Source organism: Schistocerca americana, chromosome 2, assembly GCF_021461395.2.
Source record: "Schistocerca americana isolate TAMUIC-IGC-003095 chromosome 2, iqSchAmer2.1, whole genome shotgun sequence".
NCBI lineage: Eukaryota > Metazoa > Arthropoda > Insecta > Orthoptera > Acrididae > Schistocerca > Schistocerca americana.
Window position 1 is genome coordinate 701,436,088 of NC_060120.1, and position 18,691 is coordinate 701,454,778.

General features: G+C 42.7%; 1 protein-coding gene across 1 annotated transcript in view; it reads right to left on the bottom strand.

Annotated features, from left to right (window-relative positions):
• LOC124594355 (outer dynein arm-docking complex subunit 4-like) overlaps positions 1-18,691 on the bottom strand; it is a 60,012-nt gene that overhangs the window by 30,823 nt on the left and 10,498 nt on the right. The window contains exons 2-3 of the mRNA XM_047132723.1: positions 14,331-14,603; positions 6,098-6,230 (exon numbers count right to left, since the gene is read on the bottom strand). Of these exons, the coding sequence (XP_046988679.1) occupies positions 6,098-6,230; positions 14,331-14,495 (298 nt within the window). The 5' untranslated portion in view covers positions 14,496-14,603. The remainder of the gene's footprint in view (positions 1-6,097; positions 6,231-14,330; positions 14,604-18,691) is intronic.

Sequence of the window (18,691 nt, forward strand, 5' to 3'; positions counted from 1 at the left end):
CGGGACCCCACGATGTGGAGACAGTGACAATAACCATTTTTTACCAAACTTTAGATCACGAGTTGGGGATGTCTTACACACTGTCGGATACGCACAAGGTTTCGCTTACCTGTGCGGACGGCTCAGTGGGGGGGGGGGGGGGGGGGGGGGGGGAAGAGAAGTGTTGTGGGGCTTCCCCTGTGAACAGCCACGGAGAAGTAAGGGCAGCGCAATTCGACAGATGTAAGCTACACACATAAATGCATACCTAGCGTAACTTGTAAGCTACACATAGCGAGTCCACAAACGATGATGTTAACATGTTATGTAAATGCGACTATACTTTGACAAATGTAGACATTCGAAGTCAACAATTTCTTATTAGAGTAAAGAAAAAGAAATACCTGCATAAAAAATAATCAGCCAAAGTAGAAAAAGTCTGATTACACATTTCCAGAAGGAAATCCTCTAAAACAAAAAATGGAATATAAAACGAAGAACGTGTGTGACATAAAAGTGATGTTTCACTTGCCTGATTACCAAATTATTACCTAATTATAAAATTATCATCTCCTTCTTCTACGTCTTTCTGGAAGTACTTGTAGCTGTGTTTTCCCTCTCTTTTATTCTCTTTACTGTGCGATTGGAATAGTTAGTGGTTCCTGAAATCTTTTAAAGTACGCACTGTAATGAGATTTTAGTTTCTTCCGATATAAATTTAGTGGCATTGCGCCAAATCACACCTGCCTGATTATTAAGAACTTTCGATGGATCTCTGGTGCCAAAGATAGCTACGAGAACGGTCCAAGTGTGCAGGTCGGCAGGCAGCCGCTCCTTCAGCACAAAGGGATAGACTTGTTCAGCACTCAGGACAAGAACATGTTTCTGCATCGGGCCACGTTCTCATCTACAGTTTCGAAAGCCCGCGCCAACAATGCAGAACTCTCCGACGGCTGACTACGGAACGAGACCTTACACTCGGTGCGTTCGAGTTTCGTCAGCAGGCAAATCTGCTTTACCTCTGTGAGTTACAGCGGCAGGTAACACTCCTTGCTGTCTCGAACACGTCCGTGGAAATACATGCGCGCCTTTTTAATACAGATTACCGTTTAGACACCCAATCGTCAGCGAAATTTTCGTGTTGATCCTCGCCTTTTCACGACACTACGAGTTCCAGGACACGAACAGCACGGGTAATAACACAGTTTCCTCGAGGATTACTGAAGTTACTTCTACATCTTTTGATAACTTTCCAAAATAACTTGCTGCATCCTCCCTGCCGATAAATCTTAAATCTAGTCACAGTTTTCGTTTGATCCCCGATGTGATTGTACTTCCATTAATAAATGCTGCTGTAGTCAACTGCGTTTCGGAAGTCAAGGAATATTGCATCCACCATACAGTCTCGATCCATGGCTCTTAGGGCGCCACGTAAGAAAAAGACGAATTGGGTTTCGTATGACCAATGTCTTTGGAGTCCATGCTGATTGTAGGCGGTCGTTCTGTTCGAGATGCCTCATTATCTTTGAGTTCAATATTCTACAAGAGGTGGATATCAAAGACATTCGACAGTAGTTTTGTGGATTACTTCTGTTAGCCTTCTTGAAGATGGATGTGACCTGTGTGTTCTTCCAACTACTGGGCACAATGTTCTGTTCGAAGAATCTACGTTATATTATGGTTAAAAGATGGGCTAACCGAGGCAGAAATTCTTCGTAGAATGTGATAGGGATTCCATCGAGCCCTAGAGCTTCGTATCATTTTTAGCGAGTTTACCTGTTTCTGAATGTCAGTGGCACATGTAACTACATCACTAATCTTTGTAAAGGTGTGAGAGTTAAGCAGGACAATGCTTCCGGAATCTACTTTGTAAAGAAAAATTTGAAACGTATTTCATTCCATCCATATTTGCTCTGCTCTCCTCAATTTCAGAGTCTGGACACTCTACGGCGAGGAACTTGTGCTATTTCAGAAGAGTCCATGAATATCTATGGAAATGGATCACTTCTCTCGGTGTCGAAGGAAAGAAGGAAGATTTGGTTTTACGTCCCGTCGAAAACGAAGTCATTCGATACAGAGCACAAGCTCTAACTGTTTCTTTAATGATGGGGAAGAAAACCGGCCTAGACCTTCTAAAGGATACATCTCAGCATTTGCCTGGAGGAATTCAGGGAAATCACCGAAAACCTAAATCTGGATGGTCGGATGCCGATTTGGACCGTTGTCCGTCCAGCCTACTGACTACTGCGACTACTCGCTCAGTGTTTGGTGACGGACTTTGATCAGGACCCTACTAAGAGAACGTTACCCCTCATACTTCAAGAACAGACAGCAAAAAGTCACTCTCCACAGGAGTGAGGCTGATAATGAAGGATGTAGAGTGCAATATAGACAATGTATGAAACAGTGCAGTTAAAGACATAAGTTCATGTCTTGCAAAAAGTAAATTGACTCTAAATCACAGTGAGGCTCTGTTTTTATTTTCTAACACACAATTCAAATAAAACTGTCATTTTGATAGCAGACAATGGGCATGTGATTAGAGAGTCTGAACAGTTCAAATTCCTAGGTGTTCAGATAGATGGCAGATGACATGGAAAGCCTGTGTTGTGGATATTGTTCAAAAATTGAATGCTTCTATATATGGAACTAGTTGTAGTCGGCCGCGCGTTGCAGTGGCCCAGTCTGGTTAGATGGAAAAGTAAGAAAAGAGAAAGGACATGTTTCTAATATGTATGAGAATTGGATATACGTCCTCATCTCCTTCTCCCTCCTCTCTCTGTCCTTGTCCTCCTCTCCCCGTCTTTGTCCTCCTCTTCCTCTTTCGCCTCGCTCTGTCCATCACGTCCTCCTTTTTTCTCCGTTCATCTTTTCCTCCCCTCCCTCTCTCCATCTCAAAAAAAGTTCAAATGTGCGTGAAAGCCTATGGGACTCAACTGCTAAGGTCATCAGTCCCTAAGCTCACGCACTACTTAATCTAAATTATCCTAAGGACAAACACACACACCCATGCCCGAGGGAGGACTCGAACCTCCGCTGGGACCAGCCGCTCTCCATCTCCTTCTGTCCCCCCTCCCTCCCGCTCTCACTGTCCATCACCTCCTTCCCCCTTTCTCTATGTTCTCCTCCCCCCTCACTCTCCATCTCTTTCAGCAGTTTCTCTCTGACCATTACTTCCTCCCCATTTCTCTGTCCATCCTCTCCTCCCCCATCTCTCCATCTCCACCTGTCCCCTCTCTCTGTCCATCTCCTCCTTTCCCATTTCTACATCCGTTTTCTCTAACCCCTGCACTTCTCTCTTCTTCACCGCTCTCTCTGACATTGAGCCTTCTTTATTGTTATTATAAATTCAGATTCTGCGGTAATATTCTAATCGTATGCCGATAAACCACAAATAAAACTTTCCTGTCTGCTGAGAAACTTTCACTATACACGTGTCCAAACGTTTATTACAGTATCAGGCAAAAATTTGAAGTAAATCGGTCGAGTATCTGCTGACATTTAAATCGGTCGAGTATCTGTTGACATTTTTGGTAACAGTATTTCCCCTTTACACATTACATGTACATTTATATATCATATAGCTTAAAGATATATAACCTATGTTGGTGTGAATGTGCGTTAGGGTATTGTGTAAAAATTTGAAGTAACTTAGGCAAGAACTTTTTGAAAATTTTTGTTAATAACCTGTACCCTTTATTAATTAAAAGTTTATTTATATATTACACGTATTAAAATTAGGTATACAAAAACAAGCTGGCATTCGAACGCACCGTTTTGTCAAAATCTGAAAGCAATTGATGAAGAACATTCGGAGATATACAATTTTGAACAAACTAATATTTACATTTTTATTTATATAGAACAGAACAGTACATACAATAAGCAGCAGTGCAACACGAAAATTAGTCTACTTTGCTTATTTTCATTCGCTCATGACATACGACATTGTAATTTGGGGTAACTCTTCCCATTTGCAACGGCTATTTTTGGCTTAGAAACGGGCAGTTAGAGGAGTATGTGATGTCAGTTCGCGAGCGTCCTGCCGACCCTTGTTCAGGAACCTGGGCATTTTGATATTGGCCTCTCAATATAGTGTAGTGTAGTTTGTTATTAACAACATGAGCTAATTCCTGAGAATTAACAGCTTTCACTTAGTTAATACTAGGCAGAAAGTCAATCTGCCTGTGGATCGATCTCCTTGACTCTTGTGCAGGAAAGCATGCAGTATTTTGCTGCGTCTGTTTCCAGTAAGCACCATAACAATTTAAAAATGTTAGCGGTTGTCCTCGCTCTTCCAAGGCTAAACTCTCAATCTTATTCTGTCGAAGAGTTCCTGGAAAAATTGTTGGTTATGATAATACCTACTCGCAGCCTATCGTCTGCGTAGGATTCGTGTAATTTTATTTTGTCTAATCGTTTCTGATGTTACATTCATGTACGGACTCGTTCGATGACCATGGTGCTACAGGAGTAGACGTGCAAAATAAAAAAATCAAAGGAATCGCAGCATTGGAAAGTGGTTGTGGCAACGGTAAGAATGTGCAGTGGAATAGGAGCTGTAGCCACTACGTATGGGAGGATGGCGTCTGGGATACTCTGATGGCCAGCACAAGTCATTACGAGAGCCAGTCGCAAAGTTTTAATTGTTGCCTCGAAAAACTCAAACTGTGACCTTGTAATTTGATGTGATGTTATTCTTCTCTCAATATTCACCTTTGAACGGTGCAGTTTTTTGGAAAGGATGGATAACCTGACGCAGACTTTTCTTGTAGAAGCCTGCATTTTGGCTGTTGAGGGAATGTTACACGTCGAAACTCACCTTTTCGTCATTCTGGAAATGCCTGCCATGCACTGGTTGCTTCATCCGAAAGAAGAGGAAGAAGTCACTGGATACAAGGCCAGGGGAGTGAAGGGGGTGTGAGGCAAAATTTGATTGTCCAGAGAAGCAGCATATATGACTGTGTCTTGTTGCAGACTGTCAGGAACGTTATTATGGATCAAAACATCCCTTTAGACAGCTTTCTGTGACGCTTCGTCTAGACACTCTCCCCTAACCTCTGCAGAAAACTTCGGTGGCATGTTTCTCTAATAGCTTATTTCTTACGAGTAATATCCGTCACCATCACACCATGACAGTCTACAAAAGTCTCAGCATCACCTTTCTCGATGATGGTTGGATCTTCGTCAAGTTCGGCGGATGTGAGTCGACTTGTTTCCACTGGTTGGTTTGCACTAAAATGGCTCAAATAGCTCTAAGCACTATGGGACTTAACATCTGAGGTCATAAGTCCCATAGACTTAGAAGTATTTAAACCTAACTAACCCAAGGACATCAATAACATCCATGCCCGAGGCAGGATTCGAACCTGCGACCGTAGCAGCAGCGCGGTTCCGGTCTGAAGTACCTAGAACCGCTCGGCCAGATCGGTTTTTTTTTTGTCTGGGGTCATGGTGATACACTCAGCACCTGTAAGCGATGATTAGGCAGCTAAACAAGTAATCTAGATAGGCCCGACAGAGCTGCAAGAATTGCACTGCTGCTTCTTTTCAGCAGATTTTTTCAACGGACCTGAGTAATCGCTGAACCCAGCGAACGGGACCTCTGTCATGTCGCAAATGTGGAAAACGTCGGAAACTGATGCACGACTGATTTTTCGAGTGTTCCGCTATCGCTCCGAGTATGCTACGGCGGTCTTTGATATCTCGGCCTCCACTTCTCTTGCATTTCCCGGTTCTTCTCAGAGAGATGGCCTGTCACCTCATTCTACACCACTAAAGACTCGTTTGACCACACTGGAAGCGTCTGCGTTACTGACTGTGTGAGTTTACTGTGCATTTTTGCTATACGCTTCCACCAAATCAGCACTAGTTTGTTGCAATGTTACTTCAAATGTGACAATGAAATCACCGCACGACGCTCCACTTTTTATAGGTGCTCTGATGGTGCGCTACGGTACTGTGGCGCAGAGATTTCAGAGTGTACGAGGGCTGCTGAAACTTTCGCCAAAGAAAGAAAACCACGAATTACGTAATTTTATTTTTTCGAGGTGACAATTACAACTTATCGACTGCCCCTGGCACAGCAGAGCGGGCTGCAGACAGGTCGTGCGGTTACCCTTGACGAAGTTCTTGTCGATGCGCAGCGCGGCCTCTGCGTCGTGGAGCGCCAGCTGCGGCTCGCCCATCAGCAGGTGGCACTTGCTGCGGCACACCAGCGCGTTCTTGTCGCGCGGGTTCAGCTCCAGCGCCTGCCGGCACCACACACCGACGCCTCACACACCGCCACGCACTCCTCGTCTCTGCATTTCTTGTGACACACAAAATAAGAGCACAATGTTCCCTCAGCTTGTGCAGGGCTATACACTACTGGCCATTAAAATTGCTAAGCCACGAAGATGACGTGCTACAGAGCCGAAATTTAACCGACAGGAAGAAGATGCTGCGTTATGCAAATGATTAGCTTTACAGAGCATTAACACAAGGTTGGCGCCGGTGGCGACACCTATAACGTGCTGACATGAGGAAAGTTTCCAACCGATTTCTCATACACAAACAGCAGTTGACAGGCGTTGCCTGGTGAAACGTTGTTGTGATGCCTCGTGTAAGGAGGAGAAAAGCGTACCATCACGTTTCCGACTTTGATAAAGGCCGGATTGTAGCCTATCGCGACTGCGGTTTATCGTATCGCGACATTGCTGCTCGCGTTGGTTCAGATCCAATGACTGTTAACTGAATATGGAATCGGTGCGTTCAGGAGGGTAATACGGAACGCCGTGCTGGATCCCAACGGCCTCGCATCACTAGCAGTCGAGATGACAGGCATCTTATCCGCATGGCTGTAACGGATCGTGCAGCCACGTCTCGATCCGTGAGTCAACAGATGGGGACGTTTGCAGAACAACAACCATCTGCACGAACAGTTCGACGACGTTTGCAGCAGCATGGACTATCAACTCGGAGACCGTGGCTGTGGCTACCATTGACGCTGTGTCCCAGACAGGAGCGCCTGCGATGGTATACTGAACGACGAACCTGGGTGCACGAATGGCAAAACGTCATATTTTCGGATGAATCCAGGTTTTGTTTACAGCATCATGACGGTCGCATCCGTGTTTGGCGACATCGCGGTGAACGCACATTGCAAGCGTGTATTCGTCATCGCCATATTGGCGTATCGCCCGGCGTGACGGTATGGGGTGCCATTGGTTACACGTCTCGGTCACCTCTTGTTCGCATTAACGGCACTTTGAACAGTGGACGTTACACTTCAGATGTGTTACGACCCGTGGCTCTACCCTTTATTTGATCGCTGCGAAACCCTACGTTTCAGCAGGATAATGCACGACCGCATGATGCAGGTCCTGTACGGGCCTTTATGCATACAGAAAATATTCGACTGCTGCCCTGGCCAGCACATTCTCCAGATCTCTCACCAACTGAAAACGTCTGGTCGATGGTGGCCGAGAAACTGGCTCGTCACAATACGCCAGTCACTATTCTTGATGAACTGTGGTATAGTGTTGAAGCTGCACAGGCAGCTGTACCTGTACACGCCATCCAAGCTCTGTTTGACTCAATGCCCAGGCGTATCAAGGCCGTTATTACGGCCAGAGGTGGTTGTTCTGGATACTGATTTCTCAGGATCTATGCACCCAAAATGCGTGAAAATGTAATCACATGTCAGTTCTAGTATAATATACTTGTCCAATGAATATCCGTTTAGCATCTGCATTTCTTCTAGGTGTAGCAATTTTAATGGCCAGTAGTGTACATAAGTACCTCTGGGGTTCCAGAACACGTCAGTGCAGAAACTACAAGACACACAGGAAATAGACGCATATCAATGGAAAAAGCAACTCTACAAGTTTTGAACTCGCATTACAGGTACACAGCATTGACACCATACGTGACGTGGCCAACGTCAGTACGATAGTCAAACTCATGCCATACACATTCCAACATGTCACGGGAGATACCAGCGATTGTATTAATTATTATTCCTTGTAACTTTTCCTGATGACGTGTGAGTAGAAGCAGGAATACACTATCTTCGACATAGCCCTATCACAGAAATCACATGGTGTTAAGTCACGTAACCATTGGGATCACTTAGGGCCATCCTATACTGAGGAAGTTCAGTTGTGAGATAATCATGAAGGTTTGAACAAAGCTATGGTGGATTACCGTGTTGTTGCAGAATGAATTCTCCACTGTCTTGTTATAATTCTGGCACGTGCCTTTACCACAGCACATCCACACTCGTGAAACACGCACATTATGACAATTCACTTCTCAGACAACTGAAACTTGGCTTCGTTACTGAATACCAGCTTTTGCGAAAGGCCGTCTTCCTTCATCAGCCAACACAAATCCGGCAAAAGTTAAAACGAAGTTCATTGTCCAAAATAGCCAACGCATTTAGCAATGGCAGCAGGCATACTTTTACAAATAGACGTTTGCGTAGAATCATCCAGACATTTGACTGCAGTATCTGCAGTTCTCTAGCTCGCAAGTGTCGTCCATTGCTTTGGACTCCTGAAGACTAATTCCAACACACGCTCCACCTTCTCTACTGGCTGCCCTGCCTCCCCCGTTTGCCTTGCCTTGTTTCGTGTGCTGGAGCTTTCACCCGATGTTTGGCATCAAAATGTCGCTGAACCGTTATATTTGACTCATATTTAGGGAAGTCAGGGAGACCAAACGCACGTATCGACTCATTACACGCCGTGTTTTGATATGCCTGCCCGCCCCCTACTGGAGGGCCCAGTAACTGTGCCACGGCGCGTATTACCAATAGAAACTTTGTACTCTTTCTGTATATCTTGTACTTTTCGCGCAGTTGTCTTCTGCAACGCCAGAGGTTATTACGAATAACACAGTATAAATTGGGAACACTAGAACATTACCTTCTCACCGTCTTGTACATCAGCAAAAGCCATATCAGTTCCAAATTTCGCCTGAAAATGTCACCTGGATATCTACATCCTCAAAATCCCACAAACCTCTTCAAATCCTTGAATGCCATCCACTCCATCTCACTTTCTGCATTCGCCTAGCCTCTCAACACGAATCCTACATCACATTATCCGTACTGAAGTACATAATGTTGTTTACCAGTCCTGTTAACTTGATACCAACCACACCGTTGTTTCTACTTTCATCTCTTGATAAGCTCACTAGACGCTGTAGTTGTGCTGAACTGGTAATAGGCGGTAATGTCGACCTCAACTGCTGACTTGTGTCATGGAGTGAAGTGTAATAGCAAGTCGGTTTTATGGAATCTGCGCAGTAAGGTGCATCGACCAGCAGACGTCATAGACTGGTAGTAAAGAACTACCGTGTATGGCTGTACCCATAACCACACCGGTAATGAAGCTGCCCCTCTTGTTGGTGAACTACTCACAGCCAGTTACACGGCGTAAGAAGCGTAATGGTACGACGAACTTCAAAATTAAGTTACATATTATAATGTAGACCAAATAACTTTTATTGAATGCTGCACTACACTTAAAAAGGGATACACACACATGACACTATTTTTCAACGCAGTCAGTAAGTTTCCACATACAGTGGTCGGAACATTCTACGAACTGCTCAATTACTCGACGTTATAAATCCTCTTCTTGGTCATTGAACCATTCATAACTGCTGTGCGAATGTTTTTATAGTTGGAAAATCTGTTTCCCCCAATGTTCTTTCAGCTTTCCGGCAAGATGAAAATATTTTAGTGTACAACTCACATCTGTGCGGCCTTGGTCAAATTATTGACACCATTTCAACACGACTGGACGCAAGTGTTACCAGTGAGAACCGCCGCCGCGCTGTCTGTGTTCTGCATGAAGAGAACAGGAGTTAACACACCATTCGTCGGTGACTGAAAATTATTCCAGAAAATGTGTGAGGCAGTAGACAACAGCAGATCCCCACCAGCTCCACCACAGGGATCAATTACAATTAAGTTTCCCAATTCTTTTCCCACAAGAGACTAACAATGTAAACTTTTTTAAAAATTGTGACGGAATGTCATTCTCAGTACAGCAGTCATGACAAAATGTAGTGGACTCTGTTGTAACCACGGGCGAAGCGTTGGTTTCATCAGTGACAGTTATTTGTAATATGACGCGGTGCCATACCCGGAAAACTTTTATTTGACTCTGGCCGCAGAGGCCCACGCTGAGTAGAGATGTCTGTACATTTACTGTTTTACCTTCCGATCAAGGTATATAGTTCTTCATATCTCTCCATCATCCAAAGCTGAACAGCACGGCAAGATCACTTGCGCCCATTAGAGCAGAAAGCCTTTCCGTCTCCTTCAGTCAAACAGCTGTCTTTTCCAAATCAAGTTGACCTACTCTTGATGTATCTTCCTCATAGTACCATGGGGCTTACAGTTGCAGCTTCAGAAGAATCTAATGACTTATCGATTAGAAAACAACATTGTTTTCTCTCGATTTGAAAGTCACACTTCACCCTGTTACAAATAATTACAACGTTTTACCATCGGACATTCTCCTGTGCCCAAGCCCCCTGATGAATCAGTGTATCTGCATTCCTCTTTCTTAAAACTCAGTAATTCCATATGGATATTTTTTCTTCGATCCGTGTCATCTTTCCTTTACCATTATCTACAGTTACTATTATAACTTTTATTATTATTATTATTATTATGCTAATTATTATTATCATTATTATTGTCCCAAACAACATTAATTGTTGCACTGATACGTGAAAGGACACAAGATATCAAAGGATAGTCAGTATGACTTTCGAAAGTAATCGGCTGGACATAAAAGTGCCTACATCTACAGTGCAAGCCATTAATATTGCAACATGTTATTTGTCTTAAAGTATCATAACTGAAGATATGATGCCTGAAGACACCGTGACAATTTTTAGTGGAATGAAGAAAGGAAGACACATTCTAAATTAGGATAAATGAACGTAGAGAATGACACACGGTGTCTGTGTTTCTTCATCGCACGAACTGTACTATGTGATTGGATACGCAGCTGTTTAGCACATCAGGGAAATCCCACAAAGTATGTAGGAGGGACAGTATCTACGTTCTGTATGCAGAAGAAAATGTTGCACAGTGAATATTTCTTTCCGAATTCTTGTTTGAAAGTGGTTTGTTTGATAGAAGATCGTGTAAGAATGACAAACATCTTGCAGCACGCGTTGGAGGTCGACAGCAGCAGGATCGTTGTCTATGAAGAGAGCAATTTCTCTTTTCACAATATTGCTGCTCGAGTTGGTCGGGAGCACAGGTCTGGTATGTGGGTATGGAATATTGATGAGTTCACAACGATCCCAGTTCACGCCATACAACGTCTAAATGGCCCAATGCAACTAGCATCCTAGAGAACAGGCACATTGTTCGCTCAGTGTTGCAGGATGGTACAGTCACGCGGTACATCACAAGTGAAGATGTGGAATCTTTTTTTAGAAAAACAAATGTCCAAACGGAGTACGCAATAATGTCTGAAGCGCTACAACCCGTCCTCAGCGAGGCCACCGTTGTGGCTTCACTCGACGGGCACCAGACTGAAGCCTGCCGACAAGTGGTGCGCAAGAACCCAATGCTGAACACAGTAGTCGCACCACGCCATGTTTTCCGATGAGTCCCACATCGGCGTACAGTGTCGTGATAGAAGAATCCGCTTGTGGAGGCTCTGAGGAGAGTGAATGTTGGCAGACTGCATTCACACGCGCACAGCATCTGGCCTGACGGAATGGAGTGCCACTGACTATATAAAACCATCGCCTTTTGTTAGCATAGCTGGTAATTTGTACAGCAAGGGCTTGTTTTCTGACGTGTTAAGGTCTGCGTGAGTGCGCTATTTTCGAGATCTCCGTGACGTATTCCCTCAACGAGATTACAGGAGATAGTATGTTGCCTGTGCTGACTTGACTTATCGCCATAGAGATGATGTTCGGCTTTTGCCCTGGCCAGACGTTCCCCAGATCCTTCACCAACTGAGAACGTCTGACCAAGGATTGGCTAGTGACTGGAAATCTACCACTCGCCTCCGACTAGGATTGATGAGGTGTGGCGTACAGTCTAAGCGGCTTGCAGTGACCTAACCATGTATGATATCTGAGCTCATTTTGAGTTGATGCCCAGCTGGGTTAGAGCTATTGCTGCTGCCAGAGGTGGAAGTCCTGCACACTAAATTTTGTACCTTGTATTCAACCGAATCACTTACGTATTCTTCCTGCTATACTGTGCACGCACAACATGTACAATTCCGTTATTACCTGTCCTTTCTGACATTGGAATCTTAATGGCAGCAGTAGAGGGTTACTAAAAAGTATCGGCGGGATTTTACAAGACGAATTCGTGAAAAACACATTACGTATCAGAAAATAAAAACATAATACGGATAGAGCATCTGACCAAGTTTTTGACTCACATTACGGGTGCTCAGTATGGACAGCAGTTGTGATGCAGCAAACATCAATATTTGCTCGAAATTTATTCAAGTCACTGACACGAATTACGGGAGAAGGCGCTAGTACAGCTCACTTGGGAAATCACTTCAATGCGTCGCCCATCATCAGGTGTGAACTAACTGGATGCGAAAGTACGGAGTATATAATTTGGCTACAAGTTCTGACAAACCTGTCCCCTAGTGGCGACTTCTGTAACTACGTCACGTCTTGTATTACGAATCGAAACTCGAAAAGATGCTCTGTCGATTTGTATATGTCATGTATCTATATGTCTGGTAGATTTCGTAGAATCATCTTCTGAGCTCGAGTAGGTACTAAAGCCTTCGGCACACGGACCGTGTATTGTGAACGTCAACGTTGAGCGTGCCGAATTCAACGTACTACTGAACGCTCACAAACGATGCGACTTGTGCACACGGTACGTGGGACCCAACGTGGTATCCGCGATCCCAACGCACTCCTGCGGCAGTTGCGGGATGTTTTTAGTTCGAAAATCACACTGTTTACTAAACGGGCGCGCGTAAAATTCCTACATTAGCTCTATTAAAACGCACATTTCCTTCACTGTCCATATGCTAGTCACGTTGTTCTATATGTATTATACACAAACAAAAACTCCAATGTCTATGTACACGTTTTCAGACAAAAAGGAAAGTACGATTTCCAATCAATAAGTATGCAGGCTTAGAAAAGTACCACTATAAACAGTGCGACAGAAATTTGCAATAGTTCTCCACATAAGATAAACATTATTTTATCATTCCCACATTTTAGTGAAATCCCAAAATCATTCTTACTCGATTACTCTTCCTACCCAGTAGCAGGATCTTTACAACATGTGAATTGCGAAACTTAAAAGAAAAAGGAACAAAATATCTTTAGGCAGGTAGCGCGAGCTGTCCTATAGATTAACCCAACCGGACAAACTCACTTCTCAAAAAAAGGTGAATTTATATTTACATAACATAAAATATTGTAGTATATACTTACATTAAACTAATAATAAAGCAGCAGAACCTATTAAAAACGGGAATGTTAGGAAAAAATATTTTGATGTGGCGGGACGCGAACCACCACCACAAGCCGCAACACGTTTATAGTCAATTACGCTACTCACTTTTTTTTTAATCTCATTTTGTTCGCTTTCGTTTGTTGCATCTGCTCGGGGCGGACGTCGAAAGAAATCCCTTTAAGTTCGTTGTTGATCGATTAACTCAGTTTTTTTTTTTTTTTAATACAGAGGGCTGCTAACCCTCTGACAGAGCACGCTGAGCTACCGTCCTGGCAAACACTGCACCAAACAGATAACAGATTTGCTATCGCCAATGCTAACGTGTTTCGAAATCCTAGAAGCTTTAATCTTAGCTATGTTGCTAACTGAAATTTAGTTATAACAAATTGTTCCAAGAACAATGTGGTTTTGGTAGATCCTCAGAGTGTCACTGTCTTAAAATGGCGTACTCTCATAATACGTAAGTCACAGTAATTCTTTTGTCACGAATATGATGTTTCTCTTTTTTGCAACGAATCGCACAGTTAAAAACCGGTTTTTCGAGTGACTCTCAAGTTGCTGGTGCTCAGAAACGGCATATATACATATAGGCTTCAAATGAATGCCAATATGGCGCCTCACAATTCTGTGCTGAAGGGAGGGGGCGTGCATGTGACGTAGGTGGCGTAGTGCCACCTCATTGGTCAACGCTCAGAAGCACGCTCACAATATCTGACATGCTAGATATTGCCCTGCACGTTCGGAAAGACTCCCGAACGTGCTATTCCACGCTAAGACGTCAGAAATTCGCCACGCTCAACGCTCGGATACACGGACCGTGTGCTGTCGGCTTAAGGAATAAGCGTGTGTATAAAAGCACGCGCAGACGCGCTTCGCGTCGGACCTTGTGGACGAATCCGATGGCGGTGCGCAGGTTGCCGCGCCGCATCTCGCGGCTGCCCAGCGCGAGCAGCGCGCCGGGCCGCGCCTCCTCGGGTATCTGCAGCGCGCGGCTGCGCTCCTGCTTGCGCTTCAGCCGCAGCGACTGCTTGATGTCGCGGGAGCCCATGTTGGCGGCCGCGGCGCGGTCCTTGTCCGTGTACTCCTCCTCCTGCACCACGCGCCGCGACCTGCCCGCAAAGCACACCGCAGCTCCAGCCACGTAGCAGGCACTAGGCTGGCGTACAGAACATTGTTACAGAATAAAGCTAGAAAAGCCAATATACTGACATATTGCCATTAGTTCCACGAGGAGCAATGAGACCTGCGTACATCTACTAAGGTAGCTGTCTCCCAAAATGGGCACACTCACAGTTCCATCTGTATACCTCTCAGTGACTACGAGAGCATGGTAGTATAGAACAACCAATGTAAATCAACTTTATTTCAACTGAACTTTGAATTTTTTTTCTAGAAGTACCCACATCAGCAGCTGTATATTAAAAATAAATAAATGAAATAAAACAAATGAACAACATCAGGCATTAAAAATCCCTCCAATATCTTTCAGCACAGCACTTCCATAAGAAATAATGAGTCAGAGTTCTTAAAGTTCTACCATACGTACGAAAATATTTATATGAACGTGCTGACTACTGTAAATATGACATTTAATAATGAAATAATATTCGTTGCATTGGATAAAAGCAAAGCAGTCTGCGTTCTAATTCTATAGGCAGCATGTGGGAACCAAAACAAAAAAGGTAAATAAATGATCCAGACCGCGCAGAAAATTTTCTGACTGAGAATTTTTCAACTATTCCAGAGAACCTATAACAAGAATTCGTATAAGGAAATATAACACAGGTAAATAATTGTACACTAAATACAATGATCTTGTTACCTACTACAGAGCATGAAGTCAGTAAAACTAGAGGAAACATTAAAAACAGAAATTCAGCAGCCTGGATTGAAGTATCAATCCGTTTGCTGATGCAATGCATTCAGCGCATACAAACTACCTTGATAAACATAATAAATGAGTCATACATATCCACAGTATTCAAAACAGGTAAGTGTTGTGTGTCTGCTAAAGAAAGACTATGTAAAAGACAGAAAATTATACACCCATTTCCTCACTGTCAACACTGTCAAAAATTGTAGAATCTGTTATCAAAGACAGATTAATGATCTGCGTCAAAAAATACAACCATTTACGTGAATCATAGTTTTCCTTTTGAAGCGATGTAAGTACGTTGTCATCCATTAAAAGAGGATGAGTGCAGTACAAGTATATCCATAAATGTTTCGATACTGCTGACCATACGATAATTAAGGATAAGGGGTGTACCTAATGACTGGATCCAACCATACCTAGCAGATACAGTTCAAGAACAACGTTGTAGGATGTAAGGTCCTCCAGTTACGCAAAACACCGTTTTTTCCAAGTTCCAAAACATGTTTAGCACCACTGTGCCATCATCAGTGGCCTCCCGTTTTATTTAATCTGTAATGTGAACATTTTTATTAAATGATTACAAATTCATGTGGATGTTTAGTTTAAACAATAATTCGTTTCTTTTTGTTAATACCTTTACATTTGGTGTGTATGATTATTCAGGACGACTTGTGTATTACTTATTACAGGTAGCTTGTCATCTGCAACCAAACGATGTCGATGAGAAATTTTGTTGGGAGTTGACCTATCATCTAAACGTATTTTGTTTGTCGCGATATTTTGCGCCTGTATTCGTTTTTACTTACGTTTTCGTGTGGCAAGGCCTTTCATTCTCAGCATCATGGTGAGGTGTCGTGATGCATATGTAAACATAACACGTATTTCACAAATAAGGCCGTAAAAGCACTTTGCACTTCACCAAAACACAGTTTTATTGTGGCTGTTGTGTGTCCCAGCCCAGTCAGTGTTCATTTGTTCACCAGTGAATTTGGCGCCGAATTTGAATTTTGTGTACATTTTATCTTTGTATGTGTGTGTGTTTTCTGTGCGCTTCTTAGCTGTATGTGTTGCTTTTTGCCTGGTGTTCCATTTGTCTGTAAAACGGCGAGTCTTTGCATAGTGTATCCATTTTTTGTGTGCGTGTGTGTGTGTGTGTGTGTGTGTGTGTGTGTGTGTGTGTGTGTGTGCGGATGGGTAGACTTTATATGTTTGTGTTGTCTTTTTTGTAAAGTTCCTTTAATGTGTCAAATAGTGTGCCCCTGCGCCCCTGCAGAGTGTAGCGTATTCATTTATGACCTGAGTTCCTTCTGCTATTGCCTTCTGTATGTGGAAGTTTCCCCAAATGGTCAGTTTGCTGTATAGGCTGTGGCTGGGTTTTAGTATTCTTGAGTCTGTTTCTCTTGTAGTTGGGTGGTCAGCAAATCTTTTATGGGAGCTATTGCTTTTTAAAACTCTGAGATGTTCTGAATATCTGGTTTTGAAGTTTCTGCATGTTTGTCCTATGTACACTGACTGGCAAGTGTTGCACGTGAGTTCATGCATTCCTGATCTGTTAAATTTATCCGTGGGTGTTTCTTGTGTTCTGATGTTTTTCCGTGTTGTGTTCTCTGTCCTGTATCCTATTTGGAATCCCTGTTTCTTTAATATGTTACCCATTCTGTGAACAATCTTGTTATTGTAGGTGAGTATGTGTTATTTCGTTCTGTGTGTGGGTTGTTGCTCTGTTGTGTATTGTGTGTGGTCATTGTTTATGTTTTGTGTTGTTCTGGGTCGGGTGAGGATTTATGTGTGTGGTACGTTTATTTTTGTAATGTTTACGTATTTTTTGATTTAACTTGTCTACCTTATGGGTATCATAACCATTTTTACTGCTATTTGTTTTGTTGTGTTTAGTTCTTGTGTGTAATTCTGTTTGTTCATGGGTGTTCTGTTGAATCTATGGAGCATGAATGTCAACCTTGCTTGCTTATGTGTCAGTGGGTGGTTTGATAGGTTGTGAATGGTGCTGCTCATGGTTGTCAGTTTCCTGAATGTTGTGAAATTGTGTGTGTTGCTTGTTTTTTGTATGGTGAGATCTAGAAAATGTAGTGAGTTGTTAGTTTTTGTTTCTAATGTGAAGTTAACTTTTGGGTGTAAGTTGTTTATTTAACTGTGTAGCTGTTCTATGTGTGTATGAGGTTCATCAATCAGGCATATTATGTCAGCGACATAACAGTACCAGTAAATAATTTTGTAGTTTTGTGGTTTTATTATGTATCTGGAGATTGTGTTCTCCATGTTGTTCATAAATTTTAGCTAGGAGGCCACAAATTGGATATCCCATCGGCAGTCCTTCATGTTGAGGTTAAAATTCTTTGTTGATCACAAAATAATTTTGTGATGTTATGGTCTTGAGTGTGGTTGTTATTTCATTGATGTGTATGTTCATTGTGTTTCCTAGTTGTTGTAGTCTTTGTGTGATGATGTTGATTGTTTCATTTAGTGGAATAAAAGTGTATAGTGATATGATGTCAAATGATATGAGGGTTGCTATGTCTAGCATGTGTATGTTCTTGGTTCTGTCAATTAATTCCTTTGTGTTTTCCATTATCAAAGGAGTACATTTTTTTTAGTAGTGTATGTGTCTGTTGGGCTAGGTGATAGGATGGAGCATTTCAGAAGTTGATGATGGGCCTTATTGGGATAATATCTTTGTGAACCTATGGTAGAGAAGTTAGGGTGGGTCCTCTGCAGGGCACACTGTTTAACACATTAATGGAATTTTACAAAAAAGACAACACAGACAGATAAAGTCCACCCACCCACACAAACACACACACACACACACACACACACACACACACACACACACACACATGCTTCTTAGCTGTTTGTGTTGCTTTTCGCCTGGTGTTACATTTGTCTGTAAAATGGTGAGTCTTTGCAGAGTGTGGTGTATCCGATTTTCGTGTGTGTGTGTGTGTGTGTGTGTGTGTGTGTGTGTGTGTGTTTGTTTGTGAGTGTGTACTTTGTATTTGTCAAGAAAGAACAAACAGAAGCTCAAAATGGAATTTTCTACCAAGGAATGAAACTGTTCAACAAATCGTCCAAGGATATTAAAGGCATTGTTAAAACAAATAAAAAATACTTGTTGTGTCATACATTCTACACAGTGAAGGATTAGTGTATTACTTAGTAACAAAGAGCAGAATTTTTGTAAATAAATGTAACGCAAGTTGATAGTAATGATAATAATAATAAAACATCTCCTTCATTTCACTTAAGACATTGCCACTGCAATTCTTTTTCCTCTGCAAATCTTATCCCCAGTACTCTGCAATGTGAAAGAACAATGCCTTATTCTTCTGAGTTCAACATCAACTCATTAT